At 44.1% G+C, this 23,899-nt stretch overlaps 1 protein-coding gene across 1 annotated transcript; it reads left to right on the top strand.

Moving 5' to 3' along the window:
- Positions 1–10,269: 10,269 nt before the first annotated feature.
- LOC141991579 (bone morphogenetic protein 2-like) lies at positions 10,270–17,785 on the top strand. The gene is made up of 5 exons (XM_074959919.1): positions 10,270–10,561; positions 11,171–11,310; positions 12,262–12,378; positions 13,660–13,861; positions 17,334–17,785. The coding sequence occupies exons 1-5, from the start codon at positions 10,270–10,272 to the stop codon at positions 17,783–17,785; spliced, it is 1,203 nt and encodes a 400-aa protein (XP_074816020.1).
- Positions 17,786–23,899: the final 6,114 nt, after the last annotated feature.

Genomic DNA, 23,899 nt, shown 5'->3' with positions numbered 1-23,899 from the left:
CCTGGGCTACCCTTGCCCTGAACAGCGGGGGCAGGGCCATGGGCTACCCCCTACTGGGAGCAGTGGTGGTGGTGGGGCCACAGGCCACTCCCCCTGCCCCAGGAGCAGCAGCGACCACCGGAGCACCCCCCCTCGAGCAGCAGCATCTGCTGAAGTGCCTCCCCCAGCACCTAAGATTTAGTTAGGGGCAATTTTAGTAAAACTCACTGGCCGTGACTTTTTGTTGGCCGTGACCTGTCCATGACTTTTACTAAAAATACCCGTGACTAAATCGTAGCCTTACTCATAGATTACCTCCATTTGTCTGCTATAATCCCAAGACTACTTGGCCATGACTGGTTTTGACCAGTCTTAGTAGTAGTGGAATTCTTTGCATAAGGGGGGAAGATTTTTCAAAAGCATCTAGCAAGACTTGTGCTCCTCAACCCCTTCGGCGCTTCTGAAAAATCTTCTGCTAAATCATTACAGCTACAAAGCTTGCTATGCAGTGGGCCAGATCCTCAGCTGGTGCAAATCAGCACTATTCCATTGAAGTTAATGGAGTTATGCCAGTTTACATTACCTGAGGATATGGCCCATGGGGTCCACCACATCAATTATTGGCATTCGCTCTTCCCAGAATATGCAATATAATCTCTTTAAGCAGGTGCATACTAAAATCCTAGACAAGTCCAACAATTTCTCCGATTTCCATGGGTATGTTTTGGATTTGAGACACTAATTGTCCATTTCCCAACACAATAAATAATTAAGCAGTTGTGTTACTGACAGCTCTGGCTCATTAAATATTTGGGAAATGTCTTTTATGCCTGCTTCCGGTCGGGTTTTCTCTTGCTGATAAAATGCTTTTTACAGAGGATGATCTTGTTGGGGTTTTTTGGTCACCGGACTTCATATACTGTATAGCTTCTGTGATGTACTTTCAGAAACCTTGAGGAGAGGAGATATTGACCACTGTCCTCATTCTACTGTCCAATTCATAACACGATGGTTTTTGGCTACTTCTGACACCAGTGTCTGGTGATTGCTGTATATGGATAACTGAGTCAGAAACTGCTCTTAGTTACATTGGTGTAAATCTGGATTAGCTCAGCTGAATCCATTTGTCCATATCTACCAACTAACTCAGCTTGATATTGAGTAAATATGGTCCCATATGCAACACTGCCAGAACCAGAAGAGGCACAGGGAGCTTCTTTATGGAGAGAGATTTTCTGGCTTTTTCTTGAGACTGAACATAAAGGAAACCCATTCCTTAAAGAGAGATGCTATCAAATGTCTGTGAGGAAATACCACAGAGGAATGCCTGTTGGTAGCACCATGTTGTGAACATTTTCCAACAGATTGAAAATGCAGAGCCTGAAAGCTGCAAGAAACAAAGGCAAGATACGATGCCGTAAGAAGAATATTGTGTATTTCTCAGTTGGATTCTCAGGAGAAATCTGCTGCCTCTTAAGGAAGCTTTCAGAGAGAAAAACATCTTGGCAGCCATTGCATATCCAGCAAAAGCTGCATCTTCTGGGGGAAAGTTATGAAAGGGATTGATTGTCAAAATGAAATTGTTAAAACGGGATGGGTTTAAAAACGAGGGCCTAGAAAACACGGAGTACCTGGGGAACGCAGACAAAGCTGTTCCAAGGAAAGGGTAATACCTTGCTCTAATAGAGGAGGCTGGCGTTAGTGTTAAGGGGGAGAGCTAGGTATATGAATAAATAGCACCAAGGGGGGGATAATGTATTAAGTCTTGCAGTCCCCTTGTGTACAGGGCTGATTCCTTGTGGAATCTGTTTAATGTTCCAACTTGGACTGTGGATCTGTCATATCCTCGAAGTGAAGATGATTTAGCCTGGGAGGTTTCCCAGGAACAGCCAGCTGCTGCAGGCAGTAGTGTTAAAAGAAAAGGAGTACTTGTGGCACCTTAGAGACTAACCAATTTATTTGAGCATAAGCTTTCATGAGCTACAGCTCACTTCATCGGATGCATTCAGTGGAAAATATAGTGGGGAGATTTTATATACACAGAGAACATGAAACAATGGCTGTTACCATACACACTGTAACAAGAGTGATCAGGAAAGGTGAGCCATTACCAGCAGGAGAGCGTGGCAGTGGGGGGGAGGACCTTTTTTAGTGATAATCAAGGTCCTGATCACTTTCGTTACAGTGTGTATGGTAACACCCATTGTTTCATGTTCTCTGTGTATATAAAATCTCCCCACTATATTTTCCACTGAATGCATCCGATGAAGTGAGCTGTAGCTCACGAAAGCTCATGCTCAAATAAATTGGTTAGTCTCTAAGGTGCCACAAGTCGTCCTGTTCTTTTTGCGAATACAGACTAACATGGCTGCTACTCTGACACCTTTTACATCGTATCTGACATCGCAGCCAGCAGCACAGGCGCCCCCTAACACCATGTGGGGGCAACGACTCACTACTGACAGAAGAAAAAGTGCTTCCTACTGAATCACTAACGCTACTGCTAGGTTTCAGAGTAGCAGCCGTGTTTAGTCTGTATTCGCAAAAAGAAAAGGAGTACTTATTGGTGAGAGGAGAATGCATCATGGGCTAGCAAAGAGTCAGGGGCTATGCAGCAGAGACAGGGGAGAATGGGGAAGGCTGCTGGGAGGCCAGGAGAGAGGAAAGCAAGCTTCACCCTGCTTCATTCCAAGACAACACACTATGCAAAAATGAAATTAAGGTTGAAAGTATGTAACTAACTTCAAGGGTAAAAATCATTACAGAAATGTTGTAATTACACCAGAACCAAGCACTACAAACTCAAACTTTGAGTCAACATTACCCTTACAGGAAATCCAAACATGCTGTGGGATGAAAATGCACAGCTAAGGCATTCAAACAACCTTAACTCTGCCCTGTGTGAATTTCTTGGCTACCACCTCTAATAGTGGTGTGACAGTGCCATCATGACCAACACCAGAGATTGAACCAGTAATCCTCATGAGTCACTGTGGGTTGAGCTAAATAGCCAAGTTCTATAGTTGGGGTTGTAACAGACTCTCATCCTCTGTAGATCGGGCACTGAGTTGGCCATATAACACACATTGACCAGTGGGTTACACTTACACCGAATATGAAATTCCCCATGTAACTTCCCCCCGTTACAGGGTCTGTATCTCACATTCATTGTGGGTTTCCCCAGAAGCCAGGACTCTTGGCCATGACAGGAAATGTCTAGCAGCACCAGGACCTTGTGAAAACTGGAACAATGGTAACCTTTCAACAGCACCTTGGAAATGCTGAGCTGCCACAACGCCCATGGAAATCAATGGCAACTGCCTGTGCTCCAGCAAAATTGATCCTAATGCTACCTGAAGTCAAAAAGGCCTTCTCAATAACTTAGCTGTTTCCAACTTGTAGATTAATTTTTTTTATTTAGCAAGGAAATACACATCAAGCTTTCCTCAGACCACTGGAGAAAGCATCTTGTTTCAAATAGGCCTCCCAAAGTACAATCCCCAAGAACTCTGGGAAATTGCATGGTGTTACAGAACATTAACTAATCTAATGTTAACCACACCGTGTGACTCCTGAGCTGCTATAAACCATTGACACCAATGGAGCGACCCCAGTTTTCCCCAACTGAGTGTCTGTCCCTCAGCATAGACAACAACTGTTGCGTTTTTAATCCAGCTGCTGGTTGTGGTTAACGCGTGGTCCCACAAGCAGATGGCAGAACGCTGAGCATTGCAGACCTTGTCTACATTGACTACTGTGTTGTGTTTAACACAGTTAGTGTTACTTGTATTCTAACACGATGTAATCTCCAGCATGGACAAGTCCCAAGAGGGCAGTGCATCCCTGGATGGAGAGGTTGGCAGAGTTTCCATCTCTCGGTGGGAGCCAGGAAGAGACCAGCTATCAGAAGCAGGCACCGGAGAAAGGTGGGATATTTGCATGGGAGAAAGAGGAGAGAACAGCCAGTAATATTTGGTGAAATCACAAGGGCAGACATAGCCCTAGCATCCAGTTTCTGTTCTGAAGGCTAACTTCACAACAGAGAGGTCGGACCTGCAGTCCAGCCAGTGGCATAGAAAGCAGCTTGATCCCTCCAGCTGGGGATTCCCCTAGAGGAGGAGTCCCACAAGTGGTTTTAGAGTGGGCACAGGTGGCTCTTACACCAGCCCCCGCTGCAAAATTTGGATCTGGAGGTACATGGTAAAGCCTGCGATATTCAGTGGCGCTCAGAGCCTGGGATTTGGTTCAGACCGAAAGCCAAAAAGGAGCCAGCCATGAGATCTGGAACCAGAGCTGGGTTTGTGTTCTGAAGTTTCCTGGTATTCTGATCCAGGGATTTGGTTTACACCCATCCCTGATGTGTAGTTCCTTTTAGCCATGTTTGTGGCCGCAAATCCTCCAATTACCAAAAAAGTCAGAAAGAAAAGGAGTACTTGTGGCACCTTAGAGACTAGCAAAAAGGCAGGAAATCCCCGTATTGCTCCCTGCTCAGACTCCACCCCTGCCATGCCTATGCAGATACCCTCACCCAGCCATAATACTATGCACTTAAATTGCACCTTTCATGTAACTCTCAAAGTACTTGACTTACACCACCTAGTGAAAACTCTCATCACCGTAATTGCGGTAGGTAGATTTAGGTGGGCTCTCTTCCCACAGATGCCTCTTTTATACTGATACAACTGCTCCTTCCCATCACAAGAGGTTCATTACAATAAGCAGCATATTAATGAAATTCAGAGGTGTAGACACATGGGCAGGACACACCATACGTAATTAATACGCTACAAAAATGGCTCTATGTCTAGTTGGCAGCTGGTATCAAGCGGAGTGCCACAGGGATCAGTCCTGGGGCAGTTTTGTTCAACATCTTCATTAATTATCTGGATGATAGGATGGATTGTACCCTTGGCAAGTTCGCAGATGACACTAAGCTGGCGGGAGAGGTAGATATGCTGGAGAGTAGGGATAGGGTCCAGAGTGACCTAGACAAATTAGAGGATTGGGCCAAAATAAATTGGATGAGGTTCAACAAGAAGAAGTGCAGAATCCTGCACTTAAGACAGAAGAATCCCATGCACCGCTCCAGGCTGGGGACTGACTGGCTAAGCAGCAGTTCTGCAGAAAAGGACCTGGGGATTACAGTGGACAAGAAGCTGGATATGAGTCAACAGTGTGCCGTTGTTGCCAAAAAGACTAATGGCATAACAGGCTGCATTTAGCAGGAGCAGCGCCAGCAGATCGAGGGAAGTGATCATTCCCCTCTATTTGACACTGGTGAGGCCACATCTGGAGTACTGTGTCCAGTTTTGGGCCCCCACTACAGAAAGGATGTGGACAAATTGGAGAGAGTCGAGTGGAGGGCAATGAAAATGATTAGGGGGTTGGGCCACATGACTTATGAGGAGAGGCTGAGGGAACTGGTCTTATTTAGTCTGCAGAAGAGAACAGTGAGGGGGGATTTGATAGCAGCCTTCAACTAACTGAAGGGGGGGTCCAAAGAGGATGGAGCTCGGCTGTTCAAAGTGGTGGTAGATGACAGAACAAGGAGCAATGGTCTCAAGTTGCAGTGGGGGTGTCTCGGTTGGATATTAGAAAACACTATTTCACTAAGAGGGTGGTGAAGCACTGGAATGGGTTACCTAGGGAGGTGGTGGAATCTCCATCCTTAGAGGTTTTTAAGGCCCGGCTTGACAAAGCCCTGGCTGGGATGATTTAGTTGGTGTTGGTCCTGCTTTGAGCAGGGGGTTGGACTAGATGATCTCCTGAGTTCTTTTCCAACCCTAATCTTCTATGATTCTATGAATACAGGCTAGCTTTGTGCTGGCATGTGCTAAGTGATACACAGCATGTGATGCCACGTTAAGAAGGATCCCCCCCTAAGACAACATAATCTAAAAGCATATCCTTTCAGCATAGACATTAATGATCCCATGACTCTTCTCACAAAAGCAGGGATTTGCCGCTACAACCTTGGCCAAAAAGATCATTCCCATCTACACTAGTGTTACATACGCTGCAGTGTTTCCTGTCCGGCTGCCAAACTCCACCCCAGAAGTGGCTGCATTTCAGTGCTGCTGTACATGAATGATTTCTTACACCCCTGAGAACTGTCAGCCTGAGTGGTGGAATGGGACTGTGAGATGTTGTTATCCTCATCAATATTTTCTTTTTCTTGGCTTTGTTTTTATGCGACTAACAATTAGCAATGACGGATTAGTGAACAGTGTTTCTGAAGCGCATGGATTCATATGCAGCCTTCTCAAATGCAACCCTGCTCGCAGTGCGCACCAATTGGCTATAAACAGGAGCACAGCTTTGCCACTCAAGTGTATGATTTTATGGTATGAGTGAGGTTGAGTGCCCATGTGAGTTGTGCTTGGATAGTTGTATTGATTTGTGTGGGTGGCAAATAAAGGGTGTGTGCTGCAGCAATGTGTGTTTGGGGGTCACTGTGTGCTGATTGTGTTGTGGGGGAGTTGTGTTGGTTTGTATCGGAGGGGTTTTGCTGGGAGATTTGTGTTGATTTGTACAGGTGGCAGTTGGGAGCACGGGTGTGGCCACTGAGCCAAGTAATTCATGATCTGTGCAGTCTCTCGCTCAGATAACCAATGAAATCTTTGCATTCAAATTAGCTGTGGAGTAAGGGTGATGACTGGTTGAGTTAACTCTGATATCACAAAAAGAAAAGGAGTACTTGTGGCACCTTAGAGACTAACCAATTTATCTGAGCATAAGCTTTCGTCTCTAAGGTGCCACAAGTACTCCTTTTCTTTTTGCGAATACAGACTAACACGGCTGTTACTCTGAAACCTGATATCACAATGGTCTAGGACTCTTGGCATGGCATAGAGTCATGCCTTACTGCAGCTGTGAACCATGCAGGTGTAATGTGTAAAGTCAAAATGGCTCAGATCTTAACAATTGCATGATAACCGACCATGACACCCAGTAACGATTCACCTTGCTGATCTACTGAACACAAAGAGCTCTCGGCCATGCTTGTAGTTGCTTCCATCGTGTTATACTGACTTACCAGACATTTTAGGCTTCATGCAACACACGTAGTGACGTTCCTGAACTCTGAACAGATGTATCTGTCTTTACAATAAGAATGTGCTTTAGTAAAATGCTCAGTTTGGAGAGTTGCCTTATTTTAAAATCAAAATAATGTATACTTCACACTTAGTTTTCACACCAATTTTTTTCCAAGCAATGTATTAAGCTATACGATAAGCATGCTGTGCTCAGGTATGAAGGATAGTCTGCTAATAATTAGGACTCCAGAGATCTGGGTCAGATGCCTGACTGTGCTGCAGACTTCCTGTGCGACCCCGGCAAATCAGTCAGCCTCTTTTTGCCTCAGTTTCCCCGTCTGCAAAATGAGGCTGATAATACTATAAGTAACTGGCTAGTGAGGAGGTGCACCACGGCCCTCAACTGGATGGATTTCTAAGTGCTCAGAAATGGGGGTGCGTATCACAAGCCCCATTCTGCTAGCAGCTGGTAGGTATTCTCTTCCTCTGAGTGGTAGTGGCTCGTGCTTTTAGAGCAGGAAGATCTGAATTCTCTACTGGTTGTTACCCCGAAGTGACAAGTGGCCGTAGTGTGCAGCACAGTGACCACCATGAAGTCCCAAGCAGCAACAGATTTGTTACTTAATACAAATGTATCATGGCACTAAACAAAACAACTTCTGTAAAATCCTTTCATTCCCTCATATGGAAAGCACCAAAGAGAGGCCCAGTTTCATTATTATTAGATCCATTTTACAGATGGGGGAAAAATGAAATGCAGAGCAATGAAGTGACTTGTCCTAGAGGCAGAGCTGAGAATGCACGAGTTCTGTCCCCCACTACGCAACATGTCCTGGAAAACACTACAAATGTTCTATTAGACGCAACTCCGCTGATACTTCATCTAGTTCCTGAGAGGGGACGGGTTGCAGGCAGCTGGTTCTGTGCAGTTTTATTTACTGAGGTCTCGTCTACTCGAGAAAACTGCATTGCTTTGACTCAAGGTGTGGTTTAGTTAAACTGGTGCAGATCCCTGTGTGAATGCTCTTATTTCCATGTAAGAAGGACTTATTGTAGTTTAACATAAATCAATTAGAAATTGGTTTTAGCTCTCTCACAGTAAGCCACTTAAACCAAAATAAGAGCATCCACACTAGAGCCTACATCAGCTTAACTAAATTGGTTTAGACGCTGATTTAAATTACACGTTCATATAGACAAAGCCTGAGAGACATCTGCACAGAGACAGAGGATCTGCCCTAGGGTCCTTCATTGCTTAGTTCATCTGCTTCTGCTGCTCATGTTCTGCCTGAGGTCATCTTCTTATGTGATATCATGCTTAGCTGCCATGGAGAGGTGGATGTCACCTGCTTGGGATCCTACAGAGCGGATGACCCTCAAAGCTGCTAGGCTCCTGTTGTCATGCTGTGTCTTTAAAACTTAAAACGGCACAAGGGAAACAGAAAGGACAATAGCAAAATTCTCCATGCCATGTTGCTCAATTGCATTTCCATGAGATGTTGTTATGCACAATGTACAGAGGGGCAAACGGCTCCTTTGCTGTTCCCAAAAGGCAGAGATAGACCTGGACAGTGTCAATTCCAGATCCAGAATTTGAGCCTCATACATGCAAAATTTGGGAGTGCCTGGCCAAGGGGATTGGATCAGACCCAGCTGTTCTTCTGTATTTTTATTTATTTGTATTACGGTAGCGTTGAGTCCCCAGCTCCATTGTGCGAGGCACTGTACATGCACATAATGATTCTTTCAATTGTTTCTGGGCTCAACTGGTAGTTGTCCTTCACCTGGTGAGGAAGAGCTGGTATCAGGGAACAATAACACAATTAGGCTCCTGGGGTAGGGCGATCCGGTGGCTTAGCTAGCCTAAGATTTGGGCTTATTTCTCATTCCAGTCTGATATTGCATTTTAGTGCCACATCCACGCCTGCTTCTGTGAATTGCATTTTATGAGGCCAAGATGAAAACAAAGGGAATTCGCTGCTGCTTCTGTTCACCCGCCGTGTGCGCCCTTTAAACCAGGAGCTCTCAGCCTTTTTCTTTCTGAGGTCCACCCCCAATGTGCTGTACAAACTCCACGGCCTGCCTGGGCCACAACTGTTTTTCTGCATAGAAAAGCCAGGGCAGGCATTACGGGGTAGCAAGCAGGGCAATTGCCTGGGGCCCCACACCACAGGCTTTGGCATCAGCCCCGGATGGCAGGGGTCCCGTACAAGCAGGTCTTCATCTTTCTGCCCTGGGCCCCAGCAAGTCTAATGCCGGCTCTGCTTGGCGGACCCCCTGAAACCAGCTTGCGGCCCTCCAGTGAGCCCCAGACTCCAAGTTGAAAACCACTGCTTTAAACCACTGGGTGGATCACACACAGCCAACTTCTGCCTTTTCTTCTCTGAGACTGGGAACTGACTATAGATCTCCTGAGCTCCACTCCAGTGCCTTAACCACAAGCCCATCCTTCCTTCCTGCTCTAACGAATAGTGCATGCAGGGTACAGAAGGACAAAGAAGAGAAGCAGCTGGAGGAACAGAAACTGATCTCTCCTATCACTGAAGGTATTGCACATTCAGGGAACTACAAACAAATGGCTTGTTTGATGCTTACAAGAGTGGAAATGACACTCCCCTAATTGAGACTGAATCCCTGTATGTTGTACTTTCACAGTCCTTAAGCTTCAATAATGGGGGTAGGGTGTGGGTCTCATTACAAGACCATCCCTGCATAACCCAGCTGGCCAGGGAAAGCACCATCCAATGGGGTGTTTGATTAGGGAAAGAAGAGCATGCTTAGCACAATTATCAGGTTTAAGGCCAAGGACTGAAAAGGGGGACTGTATCTTAGACCTAGAAAGAACACAAAAGTCCATCTCCCCCGCCCCCACCCCCTTCTGGTGACTGGAGGGTGACTAGCTGCAGCAGGGACACTGACAAAGGCCTGGAATAAAGCATTATGTCAGATGTGTGGATTCAAGCTGCTTAGCCAGCTAGTTGTGTGGCTTGTCCACTTCGTCACTTGCAGGAACTCCGCCCATGGCCACACCACCACCAAGCCGGTGCTCAGATTTGTCATGCAAAACCAAGCACTCCCTGCACACTGCCTTATAGGAGCTGGTGGGGCGGATTTCTCAGCCCATTTGGGAGGCTTGGCTGCCAGTGACAAGTACCTCCTGGAGCTCTGCACTCCTCAAAGACTCCAGACCAGAGCACACCTGAGCTGCAGCTGCACTTCTCCTTCTGTAACAGCCGAAGAGGATCTAGTTGACATGGCAGCATCCCAGGGCTGGCGCTGCCTCGCATTTGTGCTCCTGCTGCTCTGTGACCCCGCTCGCTTGTCCAGGGTGTCCGTGCGGACGCAGAGAAAAGGGATTTTCGCCGAAGCCATGCGGAGACTGCAGGAGGTCTTTGACATTGAGGCCCTGCCCCATGATGTCCTGCCTCACAGGAAACCACCCCAGTTTATGGTAGATCTTTTCAATAAGGTGGCAGATTCCAACGGGATCACGAAGGCCCCAGGGCTGCTGGAGGGCAATGTGGTGCGAAGCCTTGAAGACCGAGGTAAGCCACAGAGAGGGAGATGGGGGAGAGGCTGGATAAGTGGGACAAGACAAAGCTAGGGAAGCAAATTCACCCCAGTATAACTCCACTGAAGCTAATGGGTTTGTGGGGAGAGCAGGGCTGTATCGGGTGTGCAGGTGTGTACATGTGTAGGAATGTGGAAGGGTGTTGGATGATGTAAGGTGTTTTGTATATACCTGACCCCTGTAGATTAAACTTTTATATGGAAGCCTTTGATACAAACTCATTGCTACTTAGTGAATGTGGGGTGGGGGGTGGGACATTCTGAATTCAAAATAAACACAGGTCTTATTCTTTTTTTTTTTTTAATTCTTTTAAAATATCCCATGCACAGAAAATTTAATTTGCTCCATTTTATTAGATGCCTGGCTCTTGCATGGTTATATGCTTTTGGTTTGCTCTGAAGACCTATTTTTAATTCTATTTTCACTTCAGTGTCCTATGTCTATCACTGTTTTAACACACACATTTGAGTAGTTCTTTCTGTTACTGCAGGTGACATATTGCCATTTCCTGGAAAATCAGAGTATTCTTTCTGTGTCTTGTATGTTGGACTGGTTATTAATAATCCTGTTGTTTTTTTTCTAGATTATTTTGATCAGTCTTATTTCTACTTCAACATCTCTTCAGTTGGGAGGAATGAACAAATGCTAAAAGCTGAGCTCAGAGTTTTCAAGCTAAATAAAAACCATGTGCCTCAAAAATCTTTTTGGCAACATTTTCTCAAAGTAAGTGGGCGATTATATTATTAACAATAATAACAAATGAATAATTAATCGACAGATAGTGTCTTTAAACTAACGAAGTTTAAAAAATCAAGCAAGAAAGAAATGAGACTGAAACCAACTACCCCATGAAACTATCCTGTGTTTTATGTGATTACTGCCAGCAATGTAGAAGTTTCATCTATTTCTTTGACTGCAACAAGCAAAGAAATACAGCCAGGGTTTTGGTTTTGTTGCTATGCTATTTTTTTTTCCTCTGAACTTTTTCAATGAAACATCAATGCTGCCAAACAATCTACTGATTTATCTGTGCAAAAGCAAACAGGACAGTTCGGTGATCCTGAAGGTGAGCTCAAACCATAGCCAAGCTATCCCAGATTTTGAGATATTTGCAATCCAGATCCAAATTCTGCAGCTCCAGTCCATCTCGAGGGAATCAGGTGGCCTGCGAACCCAATGGGCAAATATGTGGGGCAATAGAAAACTTGGGACAATATCAAGTAGTCAAAAGAGACAAAAAATAGATGGCCAGGTGATTTTCCATTTGCAGATATTTGTTTTTGTGTGGCTCTTAGTACATGAGATAATATCCAAGTGCTGAGAGAATATTCACTGTTTTTTGTTTTTGTTATGTATCTTTTCATTATGATTACCAGATATACAGGTTCTTATTTATTACTTACTCCTAAAAAATTACTAAGGATTAGGGGTATATATCTATCTAGGGTTAGGGATATAGATAGATCTATCTGTAGGTATCTAGTAGATGTACATTACTTCTTGCCCTTATGTGAAGCTGACCAGAAGCCACTTTTTAGTCTCAGTCCAGGTCAACAGACAGGGTGAATCCATCCTGAAAGTGGAGGAAACGCGTTTCTTTGATGCTGACCTCTTTGCTGGAGACAATGAATTGTTCCCCATTTAATTTTGTTTTGTTGTATTACCATATTCAAGGTGGATGTGTATGAGCTTTTGGACAGAGGAAGTAAGCTGCAGAGAAGAAATCTCATTTCATCCAGACTACTGTCTTTGTATACCGAAGGCTGGGAGGTGTTCAATGTCACGCAGACAGTAAGTGGAGAATTCTTAATTCCGTTGTTTTTTATGCTAAAGATATTGTAACAAATTCATGGCCATGGGCTAGGAACTTCATGGTTGCCACTACGCTGGATACCAAAACTTCAGGGCATTAGCAGAGACAGAACCGTAAATTCTCTAGCTCCAAAGCCACAAGCCTGATAACCTGAGCTTATTAACTGGTAGCAGCATACGGCCTGCAACAGCCAAATGACCTTAACTCTGCTCATAGTAACAGCATACAATAACTACATAATTATGATTAAAGCATTTTAATGTTTGCAGTCCCAGGGTAGACGGCATCGATTTCTTAGGAGAAATTGGTTTTTCATTTTCTTTTTACGCTCATGGCATCACTACAGGGCAGAGTTAAGGTTATTTAGGTGCTTTAGCTTTGTATTTTCCATACCTTAATATCTCTAGATCCTTATAAATGTAACCTTAACTCTAAATCTCTTTGGTTTGTAATACATGTTTTGGAGATGCCTTTAAATTATTGATATGTGCTCTCAACCTTATCTCCGGCTGAACCTGTGTTTTTGGTCTGGGGAATTTCACTTAAAAAAGAAAATTAACCATCTGATATCAGTACAGATTTGCAACTCATTACTATCAGCCTTATATAATTATTTTATTTTATCTTTAAGATCAGATTCACAAGCATGCTGTGGCTGACTGGTTGAATTACCTCTGAGGTTACAATGGCCTGAGCTAAGAGTGGCCTGAGCCAGTGATTTAGCTTTAACTGTTAGTCCACAATCATAATAGTCAGATTCAGCAATTGTTAATAATTTAGCTTGATTGCTAATTTCCTCTGATGTAGCCTGTGTGTGAGATTTAAATGAGTTTTAACAATATGGAAAGTCTGGAGTCTATATTATTCCATTATTAAGATTACTTGGGAAAAGAGAGGTCTGGCAAAGGGTTCTAAATTCCTGGCAAGGATCAATTTTAAAATTAATTTTGACTCCTAGATTAATCAATCAATGTACTAGTAAATTCTTCAAAAAATAATTCTGTATTTAAGGTAAGGGCTGTGGTTTTGGGGAAGTTACACTGTATGCTTCGTACAGCACAAAGATGGTGAGTTCCTGGTTTAAGTACAAAACTCAATTTAACCTTAACTAGGCAGTTACAACTATTGTCTTCATAATAATATACATATGTCCTGGCAATCTTTTAGCCTATTCCTTCTTCCCCCATATAAATATTACTTAGTCCTAATGAGATAGACTTATTCAAATGATCCTTTCCACTTTTCTTTTTTGTTCCGAGGTTTCCAAATGGGTGGGACACAGTAGCACTAACCATGGCTTTTTGATCACTACAACTCATCTATCTAAAACCAAAATGGAATCCAACTTTGTCAAGTTTGCCAAGAGCCAGCACAATATGCGAGACAGTAGGAATGCTTTCTTGGTCCTCTTCACCAATAATGAAAGACAGAAATCTTCCAGCTTCCTACCCTCTTCCACCGGTAAGATAATGCAACAGTAACTCTTTGAACAGAAGCTCCCTTTAATTAGTTCTGTTACTTCCTCATGCATTTTCTGCAGATAGTTGCATGAGTCACAAGCAGGTTCTGACACTGAAACTGATTCTGGTTTGCCACTGTCAAAAGCTTGCTTTGATATAATCATTTTATTATTTGCCTCCTGTAGTGGGTCACCAGACATCTTAGGCCAGGTCTATAGTAGGAGCGCTTTGTTGGTATAGTTATATTAGTATTCTATGCAGGCAAATGTAGTTTGGAGGCAGTTTAGACCAGCAAAACTGAAGCTTATTCCAGCCCCACCGTGAGTGAAACAAATTATACTGACAAAAGTGCAGTTTTTCCTGGTATATCTGCATCAACACTAGGTGCTTTTGCCAGCACAGCTATGTCAGTCACAAAACACAACTCATCACATCCCTGACCAACACAAGTATGCTATGCCAGCAAAAGTTTGTAGTCTTCCATCTACAGTCCTGGCCTAAATATGTCTTCTTTTCATGCCCATCATTCTAGTCAAAGGTGTAGAACCAGTGACTCCCAGCCTATGAGCATGCAATGTCAACTCCACCAATATGTGGAGTTCTGTACTTCATGGGATGCAAGGTAGTGCTGGGGAAGAGGACACAAAATGATAGGGAGGGTAGCAAGCAGAAGGAGGGAAAGGAGATATATACACTTGAGGAAGGAAGAGAAGAGGACCAGAAGGGAAGACGGGCTGGAAATGTCACTCAGATTTGTGTGTGTGCATGTGCACGCTCGTGTCCACCATACAACTTTTTAGTAAGTTAAAGAAAAAAATTGGAATTTATACTACAAAGGTTTCCTATTTATGAAATGCATCTCCCACAAAAAATGTGATGGCTATGAAGCTAAGGTTGCAGGCTCATATTGGGTTTCAGTGCATATTACCTTTCAAGCAGGTAAACAACAAACATCATAACACAAACAAAAATGAGAACCCAGGAAATGAAGAGGTAAGGTTTCCCTTCTCAAACAAGGCACTCAAGCCACCTTAACTCTGCCCCTGTAGAGAGATGTTCATTCCATCTTTCCTTCTTTCCCTGTAGACTATTGAAAGCATGCTTGAAAGAACGTTGGTTTTTATCTTTCATTTCCCACAATCATGTCTTTAATACTAAGTGTGATGATTTGTCACTTCTTATGTATCTAACATCCTGACAGGGCCATAAGCAGTTAGCAAATGGAAGTGTGCAGAATCTGTATTCTCTATTTGACAAACCTCCCAGGGTACCTCAGAGGGGAATGCTATTCCTGCAAGTTACAAATCCTCTCAGGAGGTCCACAGAGAGAAGGGACTTGGTGAGCACTAAGCTTGGGGGACAGAAGATCAGGAAGGCAACCCCTTCACTCCTATGGAACTTCTGAGGTCCGCAAAAGCCCGCGGAGAGACTAAAGAGGCTTCTTTGGCCCTTCACTCAGGAGGCTCGGGAACCCTGTAGCACTCTTTTATCCAGTGCCAAGGTTCCCTTAGGGGCTGAGTTACAATTTTAGGTCTATCTCTGCAAGGAAAAGGAGTAGAAAACTTTTAGTTGTTTTATTTAGGTAAGAAAGTGACCTGCTAAGGAAAAATATATTGTGTTTATACCTATTTTTTCTTCTTTGACTCATAATAAAAGCCAAAAGGGTGTTTTGGTTTTTTTTGTTTAAAAAGGGGGAAGGGTTCTGCTTCTTCTTGATTTACATTAGACTTGCGGGTCCTGTCTGGGCTGGAAGATTCTACATGACTGGAGAGCTTATGCAAATGGTGATATCACAAAATGGAAGTTCAGCTGTCCAGAGGGGAGGGGGTTTTTAGTTGGGCAGTTTAAAACTTTTTTTTTGCTTTTGCTTTTGCTTTGTTTTCTAAAATGTCGATTTAACTGCAACGACTAATTGACACTTTGAATAAGGGAAATTTTTGTTGACTGTTCAATACCTCACCTCTTAAATTATAACAAACATCCCTTACACCTCCCACTGATCCTCCACCAGAGCTAAGGGAGATTAGTCTTTACAGTCCTGATAAGTCCAAATAAATAAAACTTAAAAATAAACTTTCCAGCCTTATTTGTACATCAGAAAGGACCCAAACAAGACAATATTGTGCTGGCTCATGAGAACCAGACAGTGAAACTGACTAGAAACAAAAGTAAAACAGACCAGCATAGTGCCAAGTTTAAGTGAAATTCCGGCTCCCTGTCCAGTAAAAGGACTTTATGTAGTGGCTTGGAGACGGAATCCTGCTTCTCAGTGCAGGGAACCTTTGCCCCATCTACAATTTGTGGTCAATAAATCTGGGCAGTCCATGTTTCTCTGGTTCTCTCCATTTCTCCTCCACCTTCCTATACAGAGACACAACCAGACTTGGCTCTGTAGTGCAGGGAGCTGTGCAGTCTCCAATACTTTCATTATTTCCTGACCCTTTGTTTTGGAATTTCACTGCTTTTTGGGCCTTGCATGCCAAGCTGAAGCGAGACACATTCAGACTGGAAATAAGGCATACATTTTGAACAGTGAGGATAATGAATCCTTGGAACAACGTACCAAGGGTCGTGGTGGATTCTCCATCACCGGCAATTTTTAAATCAATATTGGATTTTTATTTTTTTTAAAGATAGGCTGTAGTTCAAAAGGAACCCTTCTGGAGGAGTTCTCTAGACTGTGTTACACAGATCAGACTAGCCCAGTGGCTCTCAAATGTTTGTACTGGTGACCCCTTTCACACACCAAGCCTCTGAGGGCGACCCCCCCTTATAAATGAAAAACACTTTTTAATATATTTAACACCATTACAAATGCTGGAGGCACAGCGGGGTTTGGGGTGGAGGCTGGCCACTTGCGACCCCCCCATGTAATAAGCTCACGACCCCCTGAGGGGGTCCCAACCTCCAGATTGAGAACCCCTGGACAAGATGATCACAATGGATCCTTCTGGCTTTGGAATCTATGACTCTATGAAGAAGACCTCAGGATTTGGTCCTGAGGGAAGTGCAGCCTAATATCTAAGTATTTAAGATTTATAATACTGTCATTGTCTAAGGCTATGTCTACACTAGGAGCTGGTAATGTGATCCCCCTGCCTGTGTATACATACTCACACTAGCTATCTTTGAGTAGCAGTGTAGCCACAGAAGCACAGATAGCACGGTGGAGACATGACTAAGCCATGGGTAGCATGCAACTACCTCCGCTATTGCGGCTACCCTGCTATTTGTATTCGTGTTCGCTCAATGAAAGCTCGCCTGTGTGTACCCGAACAGGAGCAATCGCACCCCTTACTCATAGTATAGATGTAGCATAAGTGTCATGTCCTTATCCAGTTTTGTTTAAATCTGTGTGTTTCATGAGGAATATCTCCTTTGAGAGCAATAAACTCCTCCCAACGTATAGACAGAAATACAGTGTTCTTCATGACAAAGGTTTACTTACCCCTGTCGTGTCCTCTTGCTTTCAGAATTCCAGCCATCCTCGCCTGAAGATGATACTTCATCACACCTACCTCACCAAAATGAGGTCTTTGCAAACATCAGAGTGAACAAAAGCAGAAGAATTCGGGATACCTCTTCCTTATCCCACAAAGACAAAATTGTGCCATGCCAGCTCAATGATCTCTTCGTCGACTTCCATAAAATTGGTTGGGCGGGGTGGATCATTTCCCCACGTGGCTACAAGGCTTATTATTGCAAAGGGGCCTGCCTGTTCCCCTTAGGGGAAAGTCTAAGAGCAACCAACCATGCTACCGTCCAGTCCATAGTGCATACGCTGAAACTGACCAAAGACGTCAGCACGCCGTGCTGTGTCCCAGACAAACTGAGTTCTATCAGTATTATGTACTTTGACGACAATGAGAATGTTGTCCTTAAGAATTATAAAGACATGGTGGCTACAAGCTGTGGTTGTCATTAACAAGAGCCCATTCTGCCTGCAACTGACTCGCATCTGGACTCAGTGCACTCGTTCTCCACAGCCCCAGTGGTGCTGGAACAACTTCTATAGTGAGGGTGCTGAAGGCGGATACCATGTATTTGGGTTGTTATTGCTACATCAAGCCAGGGGGGTGATAGCACCCCTAGTTCCAGCACCTATTCACAGCTCTTGTGATGTTCAGATTAATAACATGTCAGATAAGGGGGGAGCCAGCCAGTCAGCTTTGAAAAGGCTCCACCTCCAGGCTCCACCCATGGGACAGCAGCTGAGAGGAGAATGCTGCCAAGTTCTACAGACCTGCTGACTTTTCAAGGGTCCCATGCTGCCTGGCCTGTAGTGACAATGCAGGGAAGGTGTGGGGGGTGTTTCTGTATATACAAACCAGTGGGACAGAGCAGAACTTGGTTTAATCAGGGCTATAACGTAAAACCCTGAGCATTTTAGGCAGAACCATTGTTAGAAAACACCTCTGTTTGGTTAGAGTCTCGTTGTTGGAGCAGGGAGCCAGGATTCTTGGCTTCTCTCCCAGCTCTGGGAGGCAGAAACCGGGAGCCAGGACTCCTGGGTTCCATCCCTAGCTGTGGGAGGGGAGTTGCGTCTAGTTGTTAGAGTGGGGAAAGGGGAGTCTGGAAGTCAGGACTTCTGGGTTCTATTCCCTGCTTGGAGTAGGGGGCATTCTCTGCAGCTGGTTCTCAGGCCAGGCCAGGCCCACTCCCAGTCTGCATATTTGTCCATTTCCCAAGGAGCTGGGCCTCTGTAGACTGCTCCTCTATGGTTAGTGTCCTTCACAGCCACTATGACACTAAACTATAGAGACCCCCAAAAGTCCTCCAGGACACTAACAGCACATTCCTCCCCCAACCCAGGAGATCTGGCGACTATGCTTTAGGCAGGGGCTCTATGGTCAAGTGTGTCTGTGGGCGGATTCAGAGAGTGGGCTGGAACCTGGAGGTGGGAAGGGAAAAGGGAGGAGCTAGGGCAAGGGAACCAGGCATGGGGGTGGGAAGAGACAGATTTTATGCAAATGAAATAATACATATTTATCAAATATGGCATTGCTCTATTTGCATAGGCTCCAGATTTGCAGGCCTACAGTCCTATAGGGCAGGTCCCACCCAAGTACCAAGGGGTCCCCGACAGTGCTGGACAGATAGTGGAAGAGCTGTACCTCAGCCTTGATCCAACGCCTGCCTGGGACACCAGCTCCCGCATGGGCAGTTGCCCAGCACGGCCCATTACCCTCCCCTGACACCTACCGTTTCTGAAGCAAAAGGGAGACAGACCATGGTGCTCAGGCTGCAGGAACAGCTTTTTCTGCTGTGTGTACATGGCAAATATCTGCCATTTCTTGGTGCCTTTTTCCACTCTGTCACGTGCTCTGGACCTGTGTATGTTAAAGGTCAACAATGCAGGACAGACATTAGAAATAGCAAAACACATTGTTAAGCAATATTGTAGTTTCTTCAAGTTCAACAGTAACTTTCTGGAGACGTCTGCTGCAGGGAGCTGGAGAAAATATTTATACTGTAAGGAACTATCTTTGTTTCTGTAAATAGCAACTTCTGCAATTAGCAAATTGCCAAATTGTTTTTACTGTATTAAACGAATGTGTGGAATATTTTTAATTAATCTGTAATAGAGTAATTTAATTTTCCAATACAATTATGAAATACGTCTTCAATGTATGTTATTGCAATGTTATTACATTGGTCAGTTTCCCTTCTAAGGCCTGGTCCAATGCTCACTGAAAACAATGGACACATTCCCATTGCCTTCAGTGGGTGCTGAATCAGGCCCTAAACTCCCATGGCAAAATTGAATAAACAAAACAAAATATCTATCCCTATGCGCTTGATCCTGTAGTCGTTATTCAAATAAAACTCACACTAAAGCTTGCTAGGATTTTTGCCTGAGTACCATCAGCAAGCTCAGATCCACGGGGATTAGCCCCATTCACTTTTTGTGCCAGTGCCTATCTGAGTCCCAAGCTACACTTTTTGAAAGATTGTTTCAGTTTGTTGGCATATAAAGTTCTTAAGGAAAAAAAGCCCAGTTGTGTTTCTATATTATACACTCCCATGCATATAGAGTTGTATGAAGCTATTGCAATTACATTAACAGATCCAAATTATAAAGATTCCTGCTTTTTAGAGCCATAGGGTTAAAAGAGACCACAAGTGTCATCTAGTCTAACCCCCACATGTAGCTCAAATTCCATGTAGCTCAAATTCATGCCCATTGAATAACTTATTCTGTCATAGATCTAGAAGGCCAGTGCGCTACCCATTAAACCACAGAGCCTGTCAATAAAGTGTATAAACTTCAGAGCATAAAGTGATCCCCACCTTGGGTCAGAAAGGCATCTGCTCTTATGGTACAGCGCCACGTCATTAGATGGCCAATTCAGCCCTGGTGTAATTCCACTTAGGAGAGTACAGGCCAGATTTCCAGAGGTGAGCTGCCTAACTCATTGAAATCAATGGGAGTTAGGCACTTACAATGCTTTTGAAAAGAATACCTCTAGTAATCCGGCCCTATGTGTAGTTACAGTAGGAGTGACTTTGACCTTGAATGTTTTATACCTTCCTCTGAACCACCTGGCCAAGGCCACTCTAAAGGCCAAAGGCTACCATTCCCAGATCTCCATCCTTGGAAAAGTATTAAAGTGAGCCTGTTTGGCCCCAGAGGTAGCTGCATGCCAGTGTTGGGTGAAATGATTCCTAACACCTTTGCTGCAAAAGACATGTTTGATGCGCATTTTGGAGAGGGCCGAGGATTGCTTCCCAGAATGATAACGGGGCAAAAAGGAGCTTTTTTTGCAGGTGACTGCATTCCTGTTTGAAAAATTAATTTCAGTGCTGCTGGGACTTTCCTGTATTTATTATTTCGGCTGCAAGCTCTTTGGCACAGGGACTGTCTTTTTGTTCTGTTTGTACAGCACCTGACACAATGGGGTCCTGGACCATGACAGCCCACTGCAGTACAAATCATTTAAAATAATGATTACTTGGTAAGGTGCTAAAATCTTGCCTAGGCATCTTTTTATTAGTTAAATACAAATTAATTAAATAAAATAATATAACATTTGGAAAGTGTTTTGAGATCCCTTGGAATAACATTCAATATGTAAATATGTTATGACACTGTTAAATAGGAACAAGCAGAGACAATGTACATGGGGTTAAAGTAAGAGGCGAGCTCCTGCTTCTCTACCTCTCCCTGATGGAGAGAACAGGAGTCTCTTGGAGCTTTCCCTCCTTCCACCTCCTCACTGGGTTTGCCAACTCACCAGGCTTGGGAATCTGAAGTGGGAGCAGCAGATGTCGGTGCCTCGTAGCAGCTACTGAGGGCTCCCAGCCTTCCCACCCGTGCGGGGAGAAGTAGGAGCCCTTGACAGGGGAAGAAAAGGTGTCCTAGCAAGGAGATCCCAATTCACCCCTTCTCTTAGAAAGGTCTTTCCCCTTGCTGGTTCCCCCACCCTCCCAGGATGAGAGGGGAAGAACTAGAATCTCTGCCACTGGTTCCCCTTCTCCTGTGAAGGCAACAAAATGGTCCAAGGGACTTTATTCCCTGTCCTGGCACCCTACATTGGGGAGGGGGGCAGTGACTGACTTCAGGAGGGATGAGAAGGGAGAATGGGAGTTTGTGGAGATGGGACTCAGAATGGGAGGGAGTGGAGGTTGGACACCACTGGCAAAGAGGAGAACTGCCTACTACTTTATCCAGCTAAGGGAGTTACTCCTTTAGCAAGTGAAGTCTGTGGTTTGGTGCTGGAGGTCTCAGTTTCAAACCCTTGCTGCTGACTCATAGACGTTCGTGTGGCTGCTTGTGGGCCTGCTTGAGAACCCAAACTCCTTTCAGATACTGTACATTTCTTCTCCTGCCAATGTTCTCTTCCCCTTTTTGTGCCCCAGCACCACAAGATGGTCCAGTGCTGCATCACCACGTAAAGTTGAGACTCATGACAATAGCCAGCAAGATGGGTAAGCTCCCTATCCTAATATATATATTCCTACACACAAAACACTGTTAACTTAAAGTTGCTGTTTTTTTCTCTTTTAGGGTTTTATAGCACTGCCCATCACCATAGTATCTGGGTGCCTTCCATGTAGAGACAATAGCAGCAGTGAAAGCCTTCGTGGAGTCTCCTGCTTTTCTCCATTTTTGGGTAAAAATTTGGTTTGGGGTAGGGTTTTTCTTTTCAAATTAGATTTTATTGCTGTAGAACCCCTATTTTATGAACTAATAGTGGATTGAGGTGTTCATAAAATCAAAAAGTGCATAAAATTTAACACCTCAAAACTACAGGAGTCCTGGTGCATAGGTTGCAGTCTGGTGCACTGCTTTACTTTTTTCTTGTCCTTCAAACCACTGCAAAGGGCTTTCCAATGCACCAAAGGCATCGGAATGCGAAGGGATGTTGACTTGTTCTTTGTCACCGCTGCCAGCATTATGTGTTTGGTTTTTTTCTTGATGAAAAAAATGATTCTTATAACTGGCCACTTGTAAGATTGGTGTTTGTAAAACTGAGGTTCCGCTGTAATATCTTCTTCTCTTTTTTATTGGTAGGGATGATTGGGCTGTGTCGGTGTTAGTGAGTGTCATTCTTATGAGGGAAAGGCTGTTTGTGATGAGAAAATTCTTCCAACTATAAGGCTAGCACTAAAAACCTGGGAACCCATGAGTTTAGACAATATCTGCACCCAGCACAATACAGATCTCCATGCATTAGCCCAATGCCACCAAGAGATATAAGCACACAAACACACTGAATGTGGCCCCCTAACGCAATCACTTTCAATTCAATAATATCCCTCAATGCGCACATCAAAGAGTCACCTGGTTCCTCTGGGACATCTTTATGGGGCCCCTGTTGATTCAGGTGACAGAAAGAAGAAAGTTTTCTATTAAAGAGCAGATATAATTAATAAGAAAGTGATGGCATAGCTGAATACTAGATAATACAGTTCTGTGCCACAACAGGTGAAATATGCACAGCAAGTTACCACCACTCAGTTCTTTAAATTATTTTTTTTCTGCACCACTCAACATAGTTTCATTATGGCTCATTAAACACTGATAATTAAAATAAAATATATTGGAATTGTTTATCCTGGACTTCGTAAGGAAATGAGGTTCATAATAATGCTGAGGGGGAAATGAGAACTGCTCCAGGACTTGTAATTAGAATAACAATTACACATAAGTTGGCTTTTATTTTTTTAGTAACAAGGTGAATTTCTTGTTGTTAAATAGCTGTATTAAGTAAGAATTCCAGAAATAAGAATTGATGGATTTTGGAGCATTGGTTTAGTTGCAACATTTGAACCAGGCATGTGTTTACGTGACCTAATCAAAGAAGTAGCAGGAGATTTGAAGGGAATGTGGATGTCTACCAGAGTAGACAGTATGGAAAAGGGCTGTGACTCACTTGGAGTCTACCTATATCTATTATTATTATTATTATTATTATTTATTTATTTGAATTACCGTAGCATCTAGAAGCCCCAACTCTTAATGGGGCTCCATTGTTTTAGGCACTGTTTAAACCCATAGTAAGAGACAGCCCCTGCCCTGAAGAACTTACATTCTAAATAGACGCAGAGGGATTGAGGGTGGGATCCAAAATGGGATTTAGGCATTGTGGTGCTCAGCATCACAGTGCCTAACTTTTAGGCACCTAGAAAAGGCACCCAGAAGACCACTGCAATTCACCAAGCCTGATTTAGATGGCTAGGATAATAAATGGGAAGACAGGCGTCTAAGAACAGGATCCACAAAAGCCACCACGCTAGGTGGGGAGCCGTCTAAATTAGCCAATGGGAGATGCTGAGCAGAGGGGGATGTGCTATGCCCCACCCCCTCACAGAGATAGGCGCTTAAATCCAGGGTGCAGGAAGGCCCTGAGCTCTGCTTAGTGATCCACGAATGGGAACTTGCTGCCTGGGGTCAGGAGGCTTAGGTGCCTCGGCTATTTTTGGGGACATGAATAAGGCCTTCTGCCTTGTCCATACAAAATGGGTAGAGGTGGCAGCAGTAGTGGTGGAGCTACCTATCTGATGAGTTACAGTCCTTACTTGGGATGTAGGGGAT

The sequence above is a fragment of the Natator depressus genome, chromosome 7 (assembly GCF_965152275.1).
Source record: "Natator depressus isolate rNatDep1 chromosome 7, rNatDep2.hap1, whole genome shotgun sequence".
Taxonomy (NCBI): Eukaryota; Metazoa; Chordata; order Testudines; family Cheloniidae; genus Natator; species Natator depressus.
This window is presented reverse-complemented; position numbering and strand designations above follow the sequence as displayed.

Excerpts from the sequence above, each read along its gene's own strand:
- LOC141991579 (XM_074959919.1), top strand. The coding sequence starts at position 10,270 with ATGGCAGCATCCCAGGGCTGGCGCTGCCTCGCATTTGTGCTCCTGCTG. Across the intron at positions 10,562-11,170 it reads GCGAAGCCTTGAAGACCGAG|ATTATTTTGATCAGTCTTAT; the intron begins GTAAGCCACAGA and ends TTTTTTTTCTAG. Across the intron at positions 11,311-12,261 it reads TTTGGCAACATTTTCTCAAA|GTGGATGTGTATGAGCTTTT; the intron begins GTAAGTGGGCGA and ends ACCATATTCAAG.